At 40.9% G+C, this 20,351-nt stretch overlaps 1 protein-coding gene across 1 annotated transcript in view; it reads left to right on the top strand.

Annotated features, from left to right (window-relative positions):
* si:dkey-205h23.2 (CUGBP Elav-like family member 4) overlaps positions 1-20,351 on the top strand; it is a 540,050-nt gene that overhangs the window by 368,469 nt on the left and 151,230 nt on the right. Inside the window, exon 4 of the mRNA XM_034186416.1 lies at positions 10,938-11,066. Within this exon, the coding sequence (XP_034042307.1) occupies positions 10,938-11,066 (129 nt within the window). The remainder of the gene's footprint in view (positions 1-10,937; positions 11,067-20,351) is intronic.

The raw sequence follows: 20,351 nt of genomic DNA, 5'->3' as shown, positions 1-20,351 counted from the left end.
CGCTTCACAATCATATTCCCCTGAGGCACCAGTGCTAATCTCAGTTGACAAAGTCCATCTCTGCCCAACAGATTAACTGGACATTCAGGCATCAGTAAAATAGGCATGTAACATGATTGTCCCTCAGGGTCCCGCAGCCATATTGGGTCAGACAGTGGGACTGGTGTAATTTTCCCATTTGCTGATCGAACCCAATATATTTCGCTTCCGCGATGGACACCAGGAATCTTCACATTACAGGTTGTCTTACAGGCACCTGAATCGCACAAGAAGGACACAGAGTGTCCATTCACCAAAAGCGTTATTTCGGGTCGAACACTTTCAACTGACATTAGTTCCTGCAGATCAAGATCAACAGGCATGTCTGGACTTAATTTTGGTGATTGGTCGGTTAGTCATTTGTTCTGACGTGTGTCTTGTCCTCTGCGAGGACAGTCCCGAGAGATGTGTCCTTCCTCATTACAGATCCAACATTGTCGTGGCCCTGTTGGTGGTGGGAAGTCCTGTCTCTCCTGATCTCCCCTGTCATTGAATCTGTCGCTATTTTGACTCCAACGTGGAGGTCCACCTCTCTGTTCTATGTGTCGGCGTCTCTCCTGAAATCTTCCCTTGAAATTCCCTCGGCCTCGTTGACCACGATCCGGGTATCCTCTTTGATAATAGAGGTCCTCGTTTGGATCATCGGTCAGGTCAGCCAGGAAAACAGCAGGTGTTTTCCCTGTATTTTTCTTCTGACTTTGGACCTTATCAGCATGCATAGCATGGTCGACATAGTTATCTAACGTGGATGTGGGAAAATTTATCATGTGTTTCTCAATCCAATGTTTTACTCCCTGTTTGCTGTTTTGATGGAGGGCGTTCTTGAGTTGTTGTTCGTATACTCCTTCTTCCTGTGCTGGTACTAGACCACTGTTTGCACGGAAAACCTTTTCCATTCTTAACTTATAATCTTCAAAAGGTTCATCGTCTTTTTGTTTAGTACGATTAATGTCAGCGTAGTTAGCTTGTTTTCTGAATTTTTCTTTGATTCGTGTTTGTAATGCTGTCACTCGCTGGGTCAGTATGTGTTGTGTGGGCCGCTGAAGAGGAGGTACTGCTGGCCCACCACCACCAGAGGGCGCCCTGCCTGGAGTGCGGGCTCCAGGCACCAGAGGGCGCTGCCGCCTGACAGGAGCAGCCAAGGTGACAGCTGTCACCTATCAACTGAGACAGCTGTCATCCATCATCGGAGGGGTATATCAGCTGGATGGCATCTCCACCTCATTGCCGAGATATCGCTCAATCAAAGAGGTAACAAACTCAGCCAGTTGTTTCATTCAGAGACGTAATACTTTGTTGCTTGTGCTTAGGACACTGAAGACCATATTGGACGTGTTTGGATAAGTACACATATTCCTACACTTCAGTGTTGTTTTGTGATTTGAGGTGGAGGTGGTATTTCCACCTTACGTGTTGCTGGGTGCAGCCGCGCCCACACCTGACTGTTTCTGTTCCTCGCCAGCAGTACCGGATCCGACGAGTGGAGGCAGTGGCCACCTGGGAGTTCGGGACTTGGCGGCTCCAGTATTCCCGGGGTTCGGTGGCAGAGGAAATCGGGTTGGTTCCGGTTCGACTTGGACAGACGTCTCCTATCGTCGAGCCTGCCCACACGACACCGCTGTAATTGGACTCAATTTCGAGATTGTAATCTGTTGTGTTTGTTGTGCCTGTTTCACAACAGTAAAAGCAGTGTTATTTGACTCCTCCATTGTCCGTTCATTTGCGCCCCCTGTTGTGGGTCCGTGTTCCTACACTTTCACAACAGTATGTCCCTATTATGTGGTAAAGCTGTGCCGTCGTCACTTGCAGGTGACCAATCCCCTTTCACAACTCCCCAGTATTTCTTTAATGCTCCCATATAAACCTGCTGGACCTCCGTGCCATTTAGATTATATGAACCACGGAGGTTTTCTAAGTCTCGACAGCACTGTTCAACATCTTCCTGAGGATCCGCCACCCCTGTTAATGCGGACTTTATGTCGTCCATTGTCCAAGTGCGGTAGACCAAAAGTGTAGGTCTTTGATCCACTGCCACATTTGGATTAGCTACTTGTATCATGGGGTACTGTTCTGTATCATCAAGTGAGTATACGGGCGGTGATTTTGAGCCCTTTAGTTTAACCCAGTCCAACCCTGATGCTTCAGGTGCACTGGGAGTGGACAGAATTTCTCGAGATTGTGTCAAGGACCTTGTAACTGGTCTCTGGGGCGGGGGTGAGCGATATGCTGGTGGCTTATCATTATTTTCTACTTTTAAGTCTGGGTACAGACTTGGTTTTTTGGAATCGCTCATATTTTCAGTTTGTTTTGATTCTGATTTGGTGTCATTTGTCTGTGCCTTTTCTCTGCTTCTTTCTTCAACATACACTTGCACTCTTATGGGTGGACAGACGGTTTCATCGTCCTCCTTTCTGTGCAAGAAAATTTCTGAATTCCCTCCTTCAGTCTTGCTTTGTTTTTCCCTGTCTTTCTCCCTACTCTTCCTCTCGCCTTCTTGTCTTTGATCTGCAGCTTCCTCCCATGCAATAATTTTGTTCCATCCCTCCTTCATCATTTTCCACTCATCATTTTTGTTTTTCTTTTTAATAGATTCTCTTAATTTTGACAATGATGGTCTGTTTATTTGACCGTCGAATCCATGTTTTGTAATCCATGTGTCTAAATATGAGACATGTGTAGGATCTTTTTGTTCCATAAATTTCCAATCTTTATTTCCCAATTGGTCCCGCGGGTTCAAGTTTGAACTTTTACTGTTAGATTTACCCATGGTTTTATTGTTTTTGTGGTTTTAGAAAGAAATATCTGACCAGTATGTGTCAACACCTACAGTGTTCTAAATACTGGTTTATTGTCTTTTATGGGACAGCGAATTAATATTCTACCGGTCAGTGAGTTCCCTTTCACCTCCCCGAGGGGAGCGGGAAATCCTTGCCTCTGCTTCTGACCAACAGTCGCTGTTTTCGTCCCCGTAAATATTGTATAGAGGAGGATCTAATGACCCATCGCTCTCATTCAGTCACCTTTATTACACTTTCACACTTTTCACCAGTATTGATTTAGACGCCAGAGGAGCCCGTGCCTCCTAATACAGAGTTTAACTAGTTTGATGCTAGAGGATTCTGTTCATCCTTACGGGGTTTAACTGCGTTTAACATTACCTGACATTGTCTAGAATTCTCAGGGATTTAACATGACTTCCTGTCACTATTCACTGTCCTGTCCGTTTATGTGACTACCTGTCACCACACACACTTACAGTTTTTCAATTAAAACTCTACTCACTCAATTAGTCTTCAACCTTCCGGATCCAGCCGGCGGACCGAGCCAATCCCGTCAAAGGGTCTCAGTACCTTGGCCAATGATTTTGCTGGTGTCAGTCTCGTCCGCTGGAACCCTTCAGGTATGTTGACATCCGGCTCGAAGGACCAAAGTAATGTTAGGTTTAAAACCACCTAAACATCATAAAACTGTAAAAGAGAAAGACACAACAGTCAAATAAGAGTCAGAGAGTAGAATTCAATTGTAAATGCTCGCGAGGAGTGCAGCACAGAGACAAGCTCATCTAACAATCTCCAAAACTGCACTAAACTCTGGCTGCGCTCTCGCTCTTTTTATTTAGGATGTCATACAGGTGCGGTTGTCAGCATACGTGGCATAAGCAGTTGAGCAATCATAAACAGGTCTTGCAACTACAGTTGAGCAAGATTTGTGACTTCAGGTTTCTGTGACCTCAGGCTGCTGGTTTGGGGAAGGTGCAGTCAGGACTTCTCTCCTGGGCTCCGTTCTTCAGGTGTTATCTTCAGCCAGCACATGTCGGTTAACCTTTTGTTCTTTCCTGTGGTTGAAACCACATGCGTGCAGTAGAAACATCATTTTGCAACACAGCTTGTAACACAATTTGCAATACAGCATACTTTCTCTTAGAATCATATTCAATCTTTCCATTACAACTCTCTTTTACACAAAAAACAATTCATATGATCATATACAAACATTTTCATTCCTTATTATTTATTTCATATGTTATTATATCTTTAATTGTTTGATCAGTTGTTTTGGACATCAACTCTTCTGACCTCGCTTTGCGACATCACTTAAGTTCCTCTTTCTCTCTAACTGCAAAGATAAAAACAACTCATGTAATCATTCACTTGTAACATACTTTATCAAGAGGTCATCAAGAAGTCAGCAACAGACTTCTGACAGATACAATGAGTTTATTTCTATTACTAAAATATTAATAAAAGAATGTATAATAAATGAATGTAGAATAAAAGAATGTATAATAAAAGAATGTATAACTGACATATCCATATATACATAAATCCAACACAAATCAACACAAAAAATAATTTTCTAACCTTTATTCAGCAATTTAAGTCATTGTGCCATATCACTAATATTACATATAATACACACTTATGAAAGCTCACGCCACCATCCTTTCAGCTTGTTGCTGCACATGAATGCTGTACAAAATGGCATTTTCAGATCACTTTAACCCAAGTTTAAGTCAGTGCATCATTGATTTCTGTTTAATCTAATGCCTGACGACGCATGATAATGCTAAGCAAGATGGCAGCTGCCTGACAACGGCTCACAGGCTGCATCTGCCATCTAGTGGATTAAATAGAAATCAGTGATCACATCCAGCACACGTACAATCAGCAGTGGCGCCCCTAAGGACAGTGCCGCCAACCATCCTGCCTTCAAATCCAATTACATTTGTTCCGCAAATCTGATTGGTTAATCGTGTGAGATTTCAGACCATAAAATATCAAGTAGATGGTGGCCAAGTATTTGACCATTTCACATTTGATGTATAACTCTGCGCCCTGACCATGTTGCTGCACAGGTGTCAATAATGGTGCTGTCAGCTGAGAGCGAGAGAAACTGGCGGAGCGACGATGCAGAAATAAGTGGATTTAATGGATTTAACTGGATTGATTGATGGATTTACTGTGGATTTAACTCAGTGCAGCTGACGAGATGGAGAATTCTGTAGATCTGCTCACAGAATTTCCAGTTTGGCATGAAGATGCTATTGCTACGGTAAGCTTCGCCGATTTCCTAGTTGATCTGATCTTGTTTGTTAGAGTTCCTAACTACGATCCTACAGACACTGAATAAAAACTCCAGAAAAACTCTAAGTGTTCGCACATGCACATCATAACAATACACATAAATTCATATTCAAAAATAGTATCTGAATTCTATCACATTACAGTGTTCTGGAGGCTTCTATTTGACAGCACACAGCCAACACAGTTCTGTATTCATGACGTTTTATGTCAATTGTTAAATGCTTGAAAAGACGTCTTTTGTAAACCAGATTTCTCAGATAAGTGAAAAATGAATTTGGAGAAATTTCACCACAATAATCCATATCACCGCCGTTTAAAGCTTCATCTGAACAAATCACCCATTTGATGAACAAAATGTGTTTTGTGACACAGATACCATTATTGCTGGGTTAAAAGTGGGTGAAAAAAATGTTCAGATGGATATCACATAATTTTCAACCAAAAATCAAAATTGAAATTACATCTTGTGCTGACTGGGAAGTGATTGAAAAATCAAATGTGCTGGTGCTGAGACATAGTAGAACACAGGTGAATGAACTGGGGTTACATTGTTTTTCATATTCATATTTAAAAGCTCTAGTTAGCAAAGGGTCTGTGGATACACTGACACGTACATTGCTTGTGAAGTCCGGAAAATTTGAGTTTGAATGATTTCAGCCATGGTGAATGCAAATTTCTATCTGCGGGAGTAAATTTTTGTTGGCAACGCACTATGTTGGCTTCACTGACTAGTCTCTCTCAGGGAACAGAGGATTTTGGAGGACAGACAAAATTTGGTGCACGAAGGCTTTGGTGTTACAGCTTACGTTCTTTCTGTATTGCACAAATTACACTGGTATACAAATATTTAGAAGTTGTCTGCTTCAGAAATAAAATGTGCTGTTTTTTGTGGATTTTGGCAAGTTTAATTCAAATATAACATTAAAAATGGCTAATTGCCTACTGTTTCCAAGACATACAAGGTTTTACGTTTTGCATCTACATAATTATATTGTGTTAACCGTAGATTTTCATGAAAAATCATAAGCATGGATCTTTTTATGTTTCTCTGACTGTTTGTACAACATTTCATCTGTTCTCTTTTTGTAACACTTTAAAAATCAGCAAAAGGGTTATATATTAATCCTTTGTAGCACCGTAGTAGCATTTCTTAAAACTACAGCCAATCAACACTTTCAAACAACATTTTTATTCTCCGTGGCCCAAAATTAGTAAAGTTTGACTATCTTTATTTCAGAAACATTTTGGCTGTAGACCAGTGTCATTCCTGTTTATGACAGAACCAGGTGTTTGCACAAAAACAAGTTTGTTGGTCGATATCACTATCTATCGTTAAAAGTAAATCAATATTTGACCTGCTTGCTATGTAAACCAGAAATTGTTTAAAAATTCCAACATGAAAGAGCAATTAGCAGAGCAGAGCAGGTGGCTGTGTTGGAGATGGGTTTTCCTACCAATATATCAACTGGGGTTTGATTCTAGGTCTGTGCTTCATGTGACGTGTCTCGTCCTGTCCTGTCTCAGTCCCCCAGACTTATCTGAGGAACTAAGGGCCCTGTCACACCTTGATGATTTACCCAGTATATGCCGACCGTATTAAAAATGCTCTCATACACTGATTTTTTTTTTTTTTTCCACTGTTGGATGCACATATAGTGTATTTATAACCAGTTGGATGTATACATGTCACATTATTTTCTTATATATATATATATATATATATATATATATATATATATATATATATATATATATATACAGTGAGGAAAATAAGTATTTGAACACCCTGTGATTTTGCACGTTCTCCCACTTAGAAATCATGGAGGGGTCTGAAATTTTCATCTTAGGTGCATGTCCACTGTGAGAGACATAATAAAAAAAATAAAAAAAAAATCTGGAAATCACAATGTATGATTTTTTAATAATTTATTTGTATCTTACTGCTGCAAATAAGTATTTGAACACCTACCAACACCTACCCCCCTGTGTCCCCCACTCCCAGCATATTAGACTTTCTGAAGACAAAATCAGTTTTTTTTTCTTCAATAAAGAAAATGTTTTTATTTGAAAAGCTTGTCTGCTCTGTGTCAGCCTGATCCCATCAGATCTCAGAAGCTAAACAGAGTTGGATCTGGTTAGTACTTGGATGGGAGACCTCTTTGGAACAACAGCGGCTCTGTGTGTTTCTCGAGGTAAAACTGGAGTTGCGTCAGGAAGGGCATCCGGCGTAAAACTTGTGCCAATTACCAATGCGGATCTGGCTGTATCCGCTGTGGCGACCCCAAACAAAAAACCGGGAGCAGCTGAATGAACAACAATGCCAGTAAAATCACAATTTTTGGGCAGCTCCTCTTTTTTTTTATCAACCATATACTGACACACTTGCCTGTCAATCTTTTGGAAGTACAGCTTTAAGGACCATGATAAGCTTCTCTGACTGCATTTTTAAGGCAGCCTTTTTGTACCTGCCCTTTTCTAACATTGCACTCTCACACTGTTATTTCATGTCTGTTTGAGAGTTGTTTGATGACACAACAGCATTTGTCACCTTTTGCTTAATGTTTGGATCATAACCTCCAAGTTGCACAGCCCCATGTTTATGAGGGATTTTTTTTTTTTTCCATAGTGGTGTGCAGCACTTCATCACAGTGTTTTCATTTTTAAAAAGTGCTGCATGTGGGTTTTGTTTCTTTGACAAAAATAAACATGACCACAATGTTGCAGTGTGCATGACAGTTAAAAAAAAAATAAAGAAAACTATGTCACTCACCAGCAATATTTAGATTCCATCCAAATGCTTCCATAGAAAGTTAGTGGGTGGATCTCTTCATTACTGCAGAGCAGACAGGTTTCACAGGTATTTGGTGCCACCAACTGTTGCAAAAGTATTTACATATAAAAACTAGAAGCACTCAGAGAGTGCAAACCTCCGCCAAGGCCATGGGGTCACTGACGCCATAACATCTACACGCCGTGGAATCACTGAACCTAAAAAAGTCTAACGATGTTTGCTCAGTAGTAAAAAAAAGTTTCATCTGCTGTGACTGGATAGCATGTATCCTTAGTGCTTGGCATCACAGTTTATTGCAACTTGCACCTTTTCCAGAAGCTACTGTCATCTGAGCACTGATATTGATATTGCATGTGCTTATAGACAAAAACAAATAAGAAACAAAATTCAATTTATTATTCAACTAAACTGCAAATATATGAATTTTTTTTTAACATTTATGAAACACTTCTCTAAGGCCATAGGGTCACTGACCCTAAAGAGATTCCCTCCTTGGCACAGTGATCTATTTCTTTTTGTGTCTTTCTCTAAAATTGTATATAATAATCATTAGATTATTAATATATAAACAAAAATAAATTTAAGAAATATTACAATTTGAAAACAAATGCACCCAAACGTGATGACAGCTGCAGCTGCTTAATGCTAACTTTTAACATTGAAAATGCCATAGACATGCTAACACATTAGCATCGGGATCCGGATCGTGATCTGGATCACCACTAAAATTTAATCACTTGTTCCTCTTGTCATTTCCAACCACTCCACAACATTTCTATAAACAAAAATAAATTTAAGAAATATTACAATTTGAAAATAAATGCACCCGAACGTGATGACAGCTGCAACTGCTTAATGCTAACTTTTAACATTGAAAATGCCATAGACATGCTAACACATTAGCATCAGGATCCAGATCTTGATCCGGATCAGCACTAAAATGTAATCACTTGTTCCTCTTGTCATTTCCAACCACTCCACAAAATTTCATCAAAATCTGTTCAAAACTTTTTGAGTTATCCTGCTGACAGTCAGACAGACAAACAAACAAACAAACGCGACCGAAAACATAACCTCCTTGGCGGAGGTAAAAAACTACACACTGATTATAAAACAACCCAGTTTGTCATCTGTATTTCCCAAAGGTTACATTCAGAGGAATATGGTGTATGTGGCATTATGTTTGAAAGTGTCCTCACTAGGGCTGAAACGATTAGTCGAGTAATTCGAATAATTCGATTACAAAAAATGTTCGAGGCAAATTCTGTGCCTTGAAGCTTCGTTTAATGTTGTAGTACATATGCCAGGCCTGTGTGTGGCACTGTAATGTCCCCAGAAGAACAAACAGAAGAAGAAGTAGAGCAAGCGCTAATCAAATTAGCACAAAAGCTACAGCTTTCCAACGCAACAAACAGAGGGAAATAAAGCCTTTAGGGAAAAAGACGGTCCACGCTGATCATCTGAAATAGCTTACTGTGCATTTAAAGCAAAGCAGTGTGTTTGTTTTTGTTTTTTTTAAAAACACAGTTTTGTTCGCTGGCTGGTCTACGCGTGGCGGCCGGCTGCTGTCTCTCTCTGCCCGGTGTGAGCGGCTCAGCACTGCCCTCACACAGCTCCGTCCCGGCCACAGTCTCTGGAAGAAGTCCGCACTTTCTTGTGTGTGACTCGCAATGAGTGTTTCGCTTTTTAATTTTCGCTTTTTTGGACAACACACAATGCTTCACAAACACGGGAACTCAAATAAAATAATAATAATACATAAACCAGTGACTGCGAGGCTGCATGTTCAGCCTCCAGCTGAAAATTAAATGCATTGGTTGAATCGCAGAGAGAGTGTTAAAAAGAAATTCATGCAGGGACTGAGTCCACCACCTTAATAAATAAATAAATTGGGGAAAACAAAAAACAGAAAGCCACATCCCATCGCCATTTCACCAAAATGTCAAGACTTTGACTGAGCTTCTGACACCAGGAAAGATCCAAAACTTGTAAAGATGTGAAAAAATAAATAATTACCCAGAAAAACAGAAAGGGATACACTAAATTTGACAGTCTCTTTGATGACGCAGTGACATTGTGCCATTACTTAGGGAGAGCCCTGGACTGTTAATGTTTTAAAACGCAAAAGTACTTTTTATCCGATTACTCGATTAATCGCCAGAATAATCGATAGAATACTCGATTACTAAAATAATCGATAGCTGCAGCCCTAGTCCTCACTTTAATTTTATTTTGTGCACAAGATAGTGTGCACAGTACTTACACTATGTGAATTAATCAGTTATTATTATGTAATTTTGCTGGGCAGTGTGATGGCCAAGCAGTTAGTGCGCGTGTTTGCAGACCAGAAGGTTCCCAGTTCAAGTCCACTCCTACCCATTCTCCATGCAATGTGGAGTTGCATCAGGAAGGGCCAAATCAATGTGCAGATCCATAAATGCTTCTGCTGTAATTATCCCAAAGGAAACCCAAAAGTACTTACTATTACCACATAATTTTGAGCCAGGCTCTTAAATAACTCTTCAAATATAGTTAATCAGCCAACAAATGACACGTGATTTGAAACTGGTTTTGCTTAGGAGACATTTTTGAAGACACAAAAATTTGTTAGCCTTCTTTTTCTATGATCTCACTCTTCTTGCTGTAAACGATATAACAGTACATTCACCAGAACAAAATATTCACATTCTCTTTATGCCTTCACTTGCAACGCACAGCGCTCCAAACAACATCTGTATCAAACATCACCGTGGCAGACTTGAATAGCTTACTCGATTCGGGCTCTCGACACACCGGGGTGGGGTTGTAACACCACACAACAATAACAACAACAAAAACAACTACAGCAGCAACAGTGTCGGCTCGAGGCAGACGACCGCCGATGTCAGCAGGCTTATGTTTGTGTTGCAAAAGCTGTCCTCAGCTGTGCAGAACAATGCCATCAGCTGTAGCATTTGTCTCTTCTCTCCTCTTTTCCCACCCCATTTCCTCTCTTTCTCCCCCGCTCCTCTCTTCCTATCTAGAAGACAGGAAACTGTTTGTGGGAATGCTCGGCAAGCAGCAGAGCGAGGACGATGTTCGACGGCTGTTTGAGACCTTCGGCCAGATCGAAGAGTGCACCGTCCTACGAGGGCCTGATGGGGCCAGTAAGGGTCAGAGCCCACACACCTCCCACGCCAGTTTTTTTTTTTTTTTCTTCTTCCTCTCTGTCACTCTGAGAATATTTGTGCTTTCTTCATTTTTTTTGTTTTTTTAGTTAACCTGCAGGCTCACTCTTTGTCATCCTCTGTGATCCTCCTTGCTCTTGCTGGTATTGTCCTGTAGAGCTATTCTGGTTTTTTATTATTAAAAAAAACACCTCTTATGCACCTCACTTGCAATTTCTTTCATACCTCATTGTCACCGTGCTCTGACACCTTCTCTCTCCCACTCTATTTTTTTGTCGTTAGTTTTATGCATTCAAATTCTTTTTTGCTGGTACCCCCTCCAACACACGCGCACACTTTCTCCTGAACTACTTCTTCGAATGTTTTTTTTTGTCTCCTCATCACAGCAGCTCCTCTCACCCACAGCTTGCTTCTCAATGAGCACATCACAAACACCTCCTTTTTTCACTCCCCCTTCCCACACCTTCTCTTCCTGTTATCTGAAAAAAGTGGATGGGTGTAATCATGTTTGTTTCCCGCATTCCCGTTGTCCCTCCTCGGGGATGCTGGCTGACCATAATGTCCTACTGTAAATAAAGCAGCCACGCTCTTGGCCCTTTGCCGCCGTCACTCACCGCGCACGCTGCGTTCAGGAACAGCTTGTGTCTGCGCCTTACGTGCTTTTCTCTTCCCAGAACTTGGTCAAATTAAACATTGCTGTGAAATGTGCGATTCAGGTGGGATTGTTATCGGAATCATCCCTTGATATGTCCCCCGTCTCATCGCTGTGTTTTGAGACAAAGATATTGCTCAGCATTTCTCCCTCTCTGTTCCCACTATTTGATCTGAATGTGTGAAAAGGATGCGCTGGAAAAGCAACCGAGCGTGCTTCCTAATGTGCACATCTGAGTATATCAAAGAGAAAGTCGGAGTTTATTGAACGACACACCTATCTGTGTCTGCATCTGTTCCTCTGGCTGTTAATCCTGCTTCTATTGCTCCGCGTCACCCTGCCGGGGCACAATCTTTCTTTCTCCCGAGCATGTTTCTTCCTTAACTGCTTCTACCTGATGTCTTCGGTTCCCTGTCTTCCTGTCTGTTCTGACACCTCGACTGATTGACAGCCCTCAAAACAAAATAAGGCCAGTACTACTGGGTCAGACAGGAGCATTTTTCTTCCTCATTTGCGCTTTCACCCACAGCCACCTGCACCCACACTTCATTTTCTCTCTCTTCTCCTCATGTGCCACACATTCCCTGTTTGAATATTGTGCCAATTATCACTGGCTTGATCGTTTTCCCATTCACCAAGTTCCACTGCTATGAAGTGGAAAACTTGAAAGCAGTCAGATACGGTAATTTTGCCTCTGCACACAACAATAGAGATGACGTGAAGCATTCAAGATGTTCTTGTAGTGTAGATAATTAGCTTTAATTCAAGGCATTTAACAAAAATATTGCATTCACCATTTTGAAATTACAGACTTTGTTATACACAGTACCTCCATTTTCAGTCATAAATAACTATGAGGATTATTTTTTTTTACACATATCATCTCTTTTACAGCCATAGGATGGATACATGAACATTTCCAATTCAATGAATATGTCTTAGACTTCATTTATGTCAGTTATTAAGAAATACAAAACAATATGATACTGTGTGGTAAATCTACCTGGACAAGGTAGAAAACTGAAGGACCATGCAAGAAGGAGACAAGTGAGGGAAGCCAAAAGTGTTGTTGTCAAGCCTCAAACACTCAAGGTCAAAGCCAACGCCTGATCCAGGGTTCAACCCCAAATCCCAGGTCAAGGCTTTGACCCCCTAGAAGCCCATGCCAAGGCTTGAAACCTCAAGTCCAAGGCATAAATACAAAGAAAAGAAAAAGGACAATACAGAGATGAAGGCTCACACAAAAAGAGATGTGAAGCATCACTGTAAAGTGCTTTGACCTTAAAAATGTACTCTATAAAATGAGCCACTGTCTCAATGAAAAAACATGATGTAACAATTTGCATAATTAAAAAAAAAGTTATTTCAACTCAACTACGTTATTTCAACTTAACGAGAGAGGTTTTATGGCATTAACTCAGTTGAAAGTTTGAAATAAACAAGCTGAAATAACTAAAAAAAAAATATATAAAAATAAATATATATATATATATATATATATATATATAGTTACATCGATTTTTCTCAACAGCAGTGGCTTCCCTCACTAGTCTCCTTCTTGCACTGTCATGCCATTTTTTTGAGAACTGCCTAAACGGTTCATGCAAAATTTTTGTTATACCCCTTGAATTAAAGTAAACTGTCGGTACTACAAACACACCTTAATTGTTTCATTTCAGTTACATTTTTGAAGTATACAGAAGCAAAAATTACAAACATTGAACCACTGCCCAGCCATTTATGGACGTGACTGCATGAAGCTGATTCCAAAGACAAAGGTCTTATACATACGTGGACTATCCCATCACTCACAGTGCAATCATTACGTCGTGTTACGGCAAATTATTTTGCCCGCCGCCTCATACAGGATGAGGTTCCCTTAATTTGAATGAGACAGACCTTGAAATTGACAGTGCTATCTGTTCCGTGATGGAGGCTTTGTCCCGTGTTGATGTAAATTTATGCTACTGAGAGGCTTTTCAGCGCCCTTCTTCACCCAATAAAAAGGCTGAGAAGTTTAACATCCATCTCTCTATGGCGCGTCTCCTCAAAGTACTTTCAAAGTGCAACACTTGCTGCCAGAGTTGAATAGAGCCCTGAATTGTCAGGAATAATAGAGCGATGGCTTTTAGGTCTATAATTAAGTTGTGTTATAAATGTCACCCATCCAGCGGGATGGAATTCATGCATACATATTATTACCATGGGAATTCAAAAGCCAGCCCAGATCCTCTCACTGGAAAGCTATACAATCTCTTTCTTTCTTTACTCCAAACTCATTCTGAGTCATCACATTCAAAAGCTGAAATGTGCATTACAATTTATGACACTGTAGCACTTCCAGATCTTTTGATGAGGCTCTTTTTGTCTCTCTCTCTCTCTACTTTTTTTTATGTCAGGATAAACAAGATTGCAGCACTGTTTTTTGAAGGGAGGATATCCAGGACATTATATTTTTGACATGACTTTACAGTTAAAGCCTCTGGGGTTGCTGCGACCCTGGTACAATATCTGATCACATTGTTGGTGAACTGTTTGTAAAATGAACAACCCGAAAGTCATCCTGCCCTAAATTCATGTCAGAACAAACTGGCACTGATTATTTCAACTACAAAAGTGTTGAATGATTTGTTTTTTCAAACCTAGAGATATAAAAAAAAAACAAAAAAGACACAATCTGGTGAATCACGAAGACCTCACCTGCCTCTTCCTAGAGGGGCATTCAGTTGAAGTGAAAGAGTGCATGAGTACTGCGATGTATCAACGGCTTTTTGACATATCTGATGGTATGCTGAAGCAGCTTGGAGGGCATTTGACAGCACAACAACAAAAATAAAGCCAAAATAAACCCAGATGCCCTTTACAGCACGTCTCATTTTTAAATGCAACATTTGCAAGTGCCTGCCATTTATTGTGGCCAGGCTACACTTTGAATGGTAATTGTGGAAATTGTCCTCCATTGATTGTGCACTTGTCTCTCAGTTCCATGTTTTTCATTTTGTTGAGAGATTTATTCAATTGTTTGACTGTGTAGCAGCAAAATCATTGCCAGAACCCCAAAATCTCTGAATCCTACCTCTAACATCCCAATGATGGTTCAAAAAACAGCAAATTAACCCCATTCCTACAGGAATGGGTGATGAATCAATGCAAATGAACGTGTAAATGTTTAAATACATTTCAGAAAGGCAAGAAATGCACATCTTATTCCCCACCCCCAGCTCCTTCCCCCACGTGCTCTTCGGTAATGAAAAAGGGGGCCCGAATTAATCCATGGTTTTGTTAATTAGGTATCTCTTGATTTAACACATGAGCTACCTGAAGGCATGGATAAGAATAGGAGCTAATAAGGTACAACACTTTATGGTGATCATAAAGTTTAGAGAAATAGCTCCTCTTCATTTTTATGGGTTTTTGAAAATTACCACATTTCAGTTGCATAGTATTTCACTTCATTAGGATTATCTTTATAGCACCTTGGTGCTTTTTCTTATCTACACGCTAATATACATGTAGTCACTTATCACTATCATAAGCCTTCAAAACACAGATTGTGCGTAATTGTGTTAGCGAATACATTAAAAGGGGCATGATGGCTCAGTGGTCCAAGCATTGACCTGCACGGAAGGCCGATGGTTCGGGCTGGTATTGGCGCCTAAACATCACCCAGTGGTAAAAGAGGCACCTGATAGATTTCAGTTGGGAGTTATAAGCTGGAGAAGAAATAAATTGGCTTCCTGAACTTGCCATGCTGTGACCCATCTCTGAAGCTCAGTAAAAAAGGATTAGACTTATTGTCTTGTCTTTACCTAACATGTTCAGCAATACTTCAGAATGATTCCAGTTCTCTTGCCCAACTTTATATGTTGAGGTTCACATACGTATAAAAGACATGTTCACTTTTTACCACTCTAGTCATGTTAAAACATTGTTAGCAATCAAGCCTTGTAATCAATCCAGTTTTTTAATCCTTTTTTTTAAATACCACTTTAGGAAGGACAGGAGTAATCGATGCATACTTCACGCAACACAAATCTACATGTTCAAATGCTAACAAAAATATTGGGAACATCCTACATTATGGTTGTTGGTATGTCAGGGTCTGAAGACCTATATGGCCAGCTCTGTGACTTTTTTGCACATTCACAACATGTTGAGGTTTGGAGAAATCAGTTCCACAAAATTATATCTTGGCCTATCACAAGACCAAACTCAGCCCAGTCTATGAAAACATAAAAGATAACTTTGTAAAACAAAACATTGTGGAAGCTAATTGGTTTGCTACAAATTTTCAAAGTTAGCTCAAAAAACTAATCCACGAATTAGTGGGTTAGCTGTGCCCACCACGGCTTGTAATATATGTCATAAGTAACTATGAAATGCAAGAATGCATTCGCAACCACACTATGCAGTTTCATTGTAAAGGTGCCTTGACACTTGCACGAATTTGATTCCCGCACTGGCACGCAATCTTCTATGCTGTTGTTGTAAACTGCACATGAACTGTATGCGGCTGCGTGCAAGTGACCAAATTTGTTTTTTGAAATATTCAAAACTTCTGGCATATATTAATTTCATGATCTAATCTTAAATGTTGTGCAACCTATTCAAAAACAATGCGTGTCAATGCATGTCATTGCGCGCAGGGCATCTATACGATTATGACGAGATGTTACATCTATAATAATTTTACAGATACATTATCTAACTCATAAGAAGGAATGAAAAAGCTACTGTTTGTGTGTATATATATATATATATATATATATATATATATATATATATATATATATATATATATATATATATATATATATATATATAAACTCAACAAAATATAAACGCAACACTTTTGGTTTTGCTCCCATTTTGTATGAGATGAATTCAAAGATCTAAAACTTTTTCCACATACACAATATCACCATTTCCCTCAAATATTGTTCACAAACCAGTCTAAATCAGTGATAGTGAGCACTTCTCCTTTGCTGAGATAATCCATCCCACCTAACAGGTGTGCCATATCAAGATGCTGATTAGACACCATGATTAGTGCACAGGTGTGCCTTAGACTGCCCACAATAAAAGGCCACTCTGAAAGGTACAGTTTTGTTTTATTGGAGGGGGGATACCAGTCAGTATCTGGTGTGACCACCATTTGCCTCATGCAGTGCAACACATCTCCTTTGCATAGAGTTGATCAGGTTGTCAATTGTGGCCTGTGGAATGTTGGTCCAATGGCTGTGCAAAGTTGCTGGATATTGGCAGGAACTGGTACACGCTGTCGTATACGCCGGTCCAGAGCATCCCAAACATGCTCAATGGGTGACATGTCCGGTGAGTATGCCGGCCATGCAAGAACTGGGACATTTTCAGCTTCCAAGCATTGTGTACAGATCCTTGCAACATGGGGCCGTGCATTATCCTGCTGCAACATGAGGTGATGTTCTTGGATGTATGGCACAACAATGGGCCTCAGGATCTCGTCACGGTATCTCTGTGCATTCAAAATGCCATCAATAAAATGCACCTGTGTTCTTCGTCCATAACAGACGCCTGCCCATACCATAACCCCACCGCCACCATGGGCCACTCGATCCACAACATTGACATCAGAAAACCGCTCACCCACACGACACCACACACGCTGTCTGCCATCTGCCCTGAACAGTGTGAACCGGGATTCATCCGTGAAGAGAACACATCTCCAACGTGACAAACGCCAGCAAATGTGAGCATTTGCCCACTCAAGTCGGTTACGACGACGAACTGGAGTCAGGTCGAGACCCCGATGAGGACGACGAGCATGCAGATGAGCTTCCCTGAGACGGTTTCTGACAGTTTGTGCAAAAATGATTTGGTTATGCAAACCGATTGTTTCAGCAGCTGTCCGAGTGGCTGGTCTCAGACGATCTTGGAGGTGAACATACTGGATGTAGAGGTCCTGGGCTGGTGTGGTTACACATGGTCTGCGGTTGTGAGGCTGGTTGGATGTACTGCCAAATTCTCTGAAACGCCTTTGGAGACGGCTTATGGTAGAGAAATGAACATTCAATACACGAGCAACAGCTCTAGTTGACATTCCTGCTGTCAGCATGCCAATTGCACGCTCCCTCAAATCTTGCGACATCTGTGGCATTGTGCTGTGTGATAAAACTGCACCTTTCAGAGTGGCCTTTTATTGTGGGCAGTCTAAGGCACACCTGTGCACTAATCATGGTGTCTAATCAGCATCTTGATATGGCACACCTGTGATGTGGGATGGATTATCTCAGCAAAGGAGAAGTGCTCACTATCACAGATTTAGACTGGTTTGTGAACAATATTTGAGGGAAATGGTGATATTGTGTATGTGGAAAAAGTTTTAGATCTTTGAGTTCATCTCATACAAAATGGGAGCAAAACCAAAAGTGTTGCGTTTATATTTTTGTTGAGTATATATACGAGGTCTATTAGAAAACTATGCTACCTTTTTATTTTTTAAAAAAACTATATGGATTTGAAAGACGTGCGATTACACCAGTCATGCTTGAACCCTCGTGCGCATGCGTGAGTTTTTTTCACGCATGTCGGTGACGTCATTTCCCTGTGGGCAGGCCTTGAGTGAGATGTGGTCCCGCCCTCTCGGCTGAATTCCTTTGTTTCACACGCTGCTCGAGACGGCGCGCGTTGCTTTATCAAAATTTTTTCTGGACCTGTGAGGAATATCCAAGTGGACACTATTCGAGAAATTAAGCTGGTTTTCGGTGAAACGTTTAACGGCTGATGAGAGATTATGGGGTGTTTCTGTCGCTGTAAGGACTTCCCACGGAGCAGGGCGTCGCGCAGCGCTTCCAGTCACCGTCGTCGGCCTGTTTCGACCTGAAAACATTCTAATTTAAGGCTTAATTCACCCAGGACGTCGTGAGAGAACAGAGAAGATTCAGAACAGGCTGGCATGAGGACTTTATGCGGACATTCCACTGTTTAAGGACATTTTTTAATGAAAGACGTGCGCGCAAATTTGCCGAGTCATCACGGAAATGACTCGGCGAATTTGCGTGCGCCGCGACAGGAAAAACACCTCCGTGTTGAAAACCATTTGTAAAATTCAGGCGGCTTTTGATGGCTTTCAACAAGTGAGTAACTGAGAAATTGTTTAACAGCTTGGGCATGTTCCAACTTGCCCGTTAAGGTTTCCAACTGAGGTGTTTTTCCTGTCGTGACCCCCCGCGGTCGGGTCCGGCCCAACATGCGACTCTGCCCGCACGTTCTTTCATTACAAAATGTCCGTTAACAATGGAATGTCCGAATAAACTCCTCATGCCGACTTCTTCTGAAAGTTCTCTGTTCTCTGACAACTTCCTGGGTCAACAGAGCCTGAAATGTGGACGTTTTCAACTTGAAACGGCAAGACGACGCCGCCTCGGAGCGCAGATCGCCGTCAGGCACCGTGGGCTGTCCTTACGGTGACACTACCAGACCAAAATCTCTCATCAGCCGTTAAAATTTTTACCGAAAACCAGCTGAATTTATCGAATGGTGTCCACTCAGTTGTGCCTTACAGTTTTGAAAAAAGTTTGATCAAACAAAGCAGCAGTCTCTGAGCCATTCCTAAACAATGAAAAAATCGATGAGAGGGTGGGCCACTCCTCACTCAAAGACTGCCCACAGGCGAATGACGTAACCGACAGGCGTGAAAAAACTCTCGCATGCCCACGAGGGTTCAAGCATGTCTGATGTAATCACACGTGATTCAAATCCATATGGTTTTTGAAAAAATAATGTCGGATACTTTTCTAATAGACCTCGTATATATATACATTGTAATGGATTGGTAAAACATTCTGGGATTCTGGGAGCGATGAGAGATGGGTTCATCAACCAAATGCTGAGAGCAAATGTGTCATTGGCTACAAAATGATTACTTTATATAGTGTGGCATCAATTTCAATTTCAGTTCAATTCAATTTATTCAGTTTGTAGAGTGCCAACTCACGACACCGTTGCCCCAAGGCTCTTCACACAAACAACCCAAAAACAAATTAAAATAAATTAAAAGATTAAAAGCACAATTAAAAGACACAATTAAAAGAGTAAACGGAATATAAATATTAAAATAAATAAAAAATAACATTAAAAAGCATAGTAACAATTATGCTTGTCTTCAAGCATTATGCATGTCTTCAGTCTGGCTTTAAAAGTGTCCACAGAATCTGACTGCTTTATAAATGCTAGAAGACTGTTCCACAGAAAGGGGCCCCAATAAGAGAAAGCTTGTTGCCCCGCAGACTTTTTATTCACCCTAGGAACACAAAATAGCCCTGCATCCTGTGAGCGCAAGGCCTGGGCTGGAACATAGGGTTTTATTAAGTCAGCCAGGTAGAGAGGTGCCAGTCCGTGAACAATTTTAGAAACTAGTAGGAGAATCTTAAAATCTGCTCTCACAGAAACAGGCAGCCAGTGAAGAGACACCAGAATGGGTGTAATGTGGTCAAATTTCCTGCTTCATTAGAGTTGGAGACCCCTAATGCTGGACTGCAGTAATCATGAAAATAGGACATTTCTATAATCCAGTCAAGAAGAAACAAATGCATCAGGGTCTCAGCATCAGCCATTGACAAGAAGGAGTGAATCTTCAC

Source organism: Thalassophryne amazonica, chromosome 2, assembly GCF_902500255.1.
Source record: "Thalassophryne amazonica chromosome 2, fThaAma1.1, whole genome shotgun sequence".
Classification (NCBI taxonomy): domain Eukaryota; kingdom Metazoa; phylum Chordata; class Actinopteri; order Batrachoidiformes; family Batrachoididae; genus Thalassophryne; species Thalassophryne amazonica.
The sequence above is the reverse complement of the archived record's forward strand: the minus strand, read 5'-3'. Positions and strand labels throughout refer to the sequence as shown.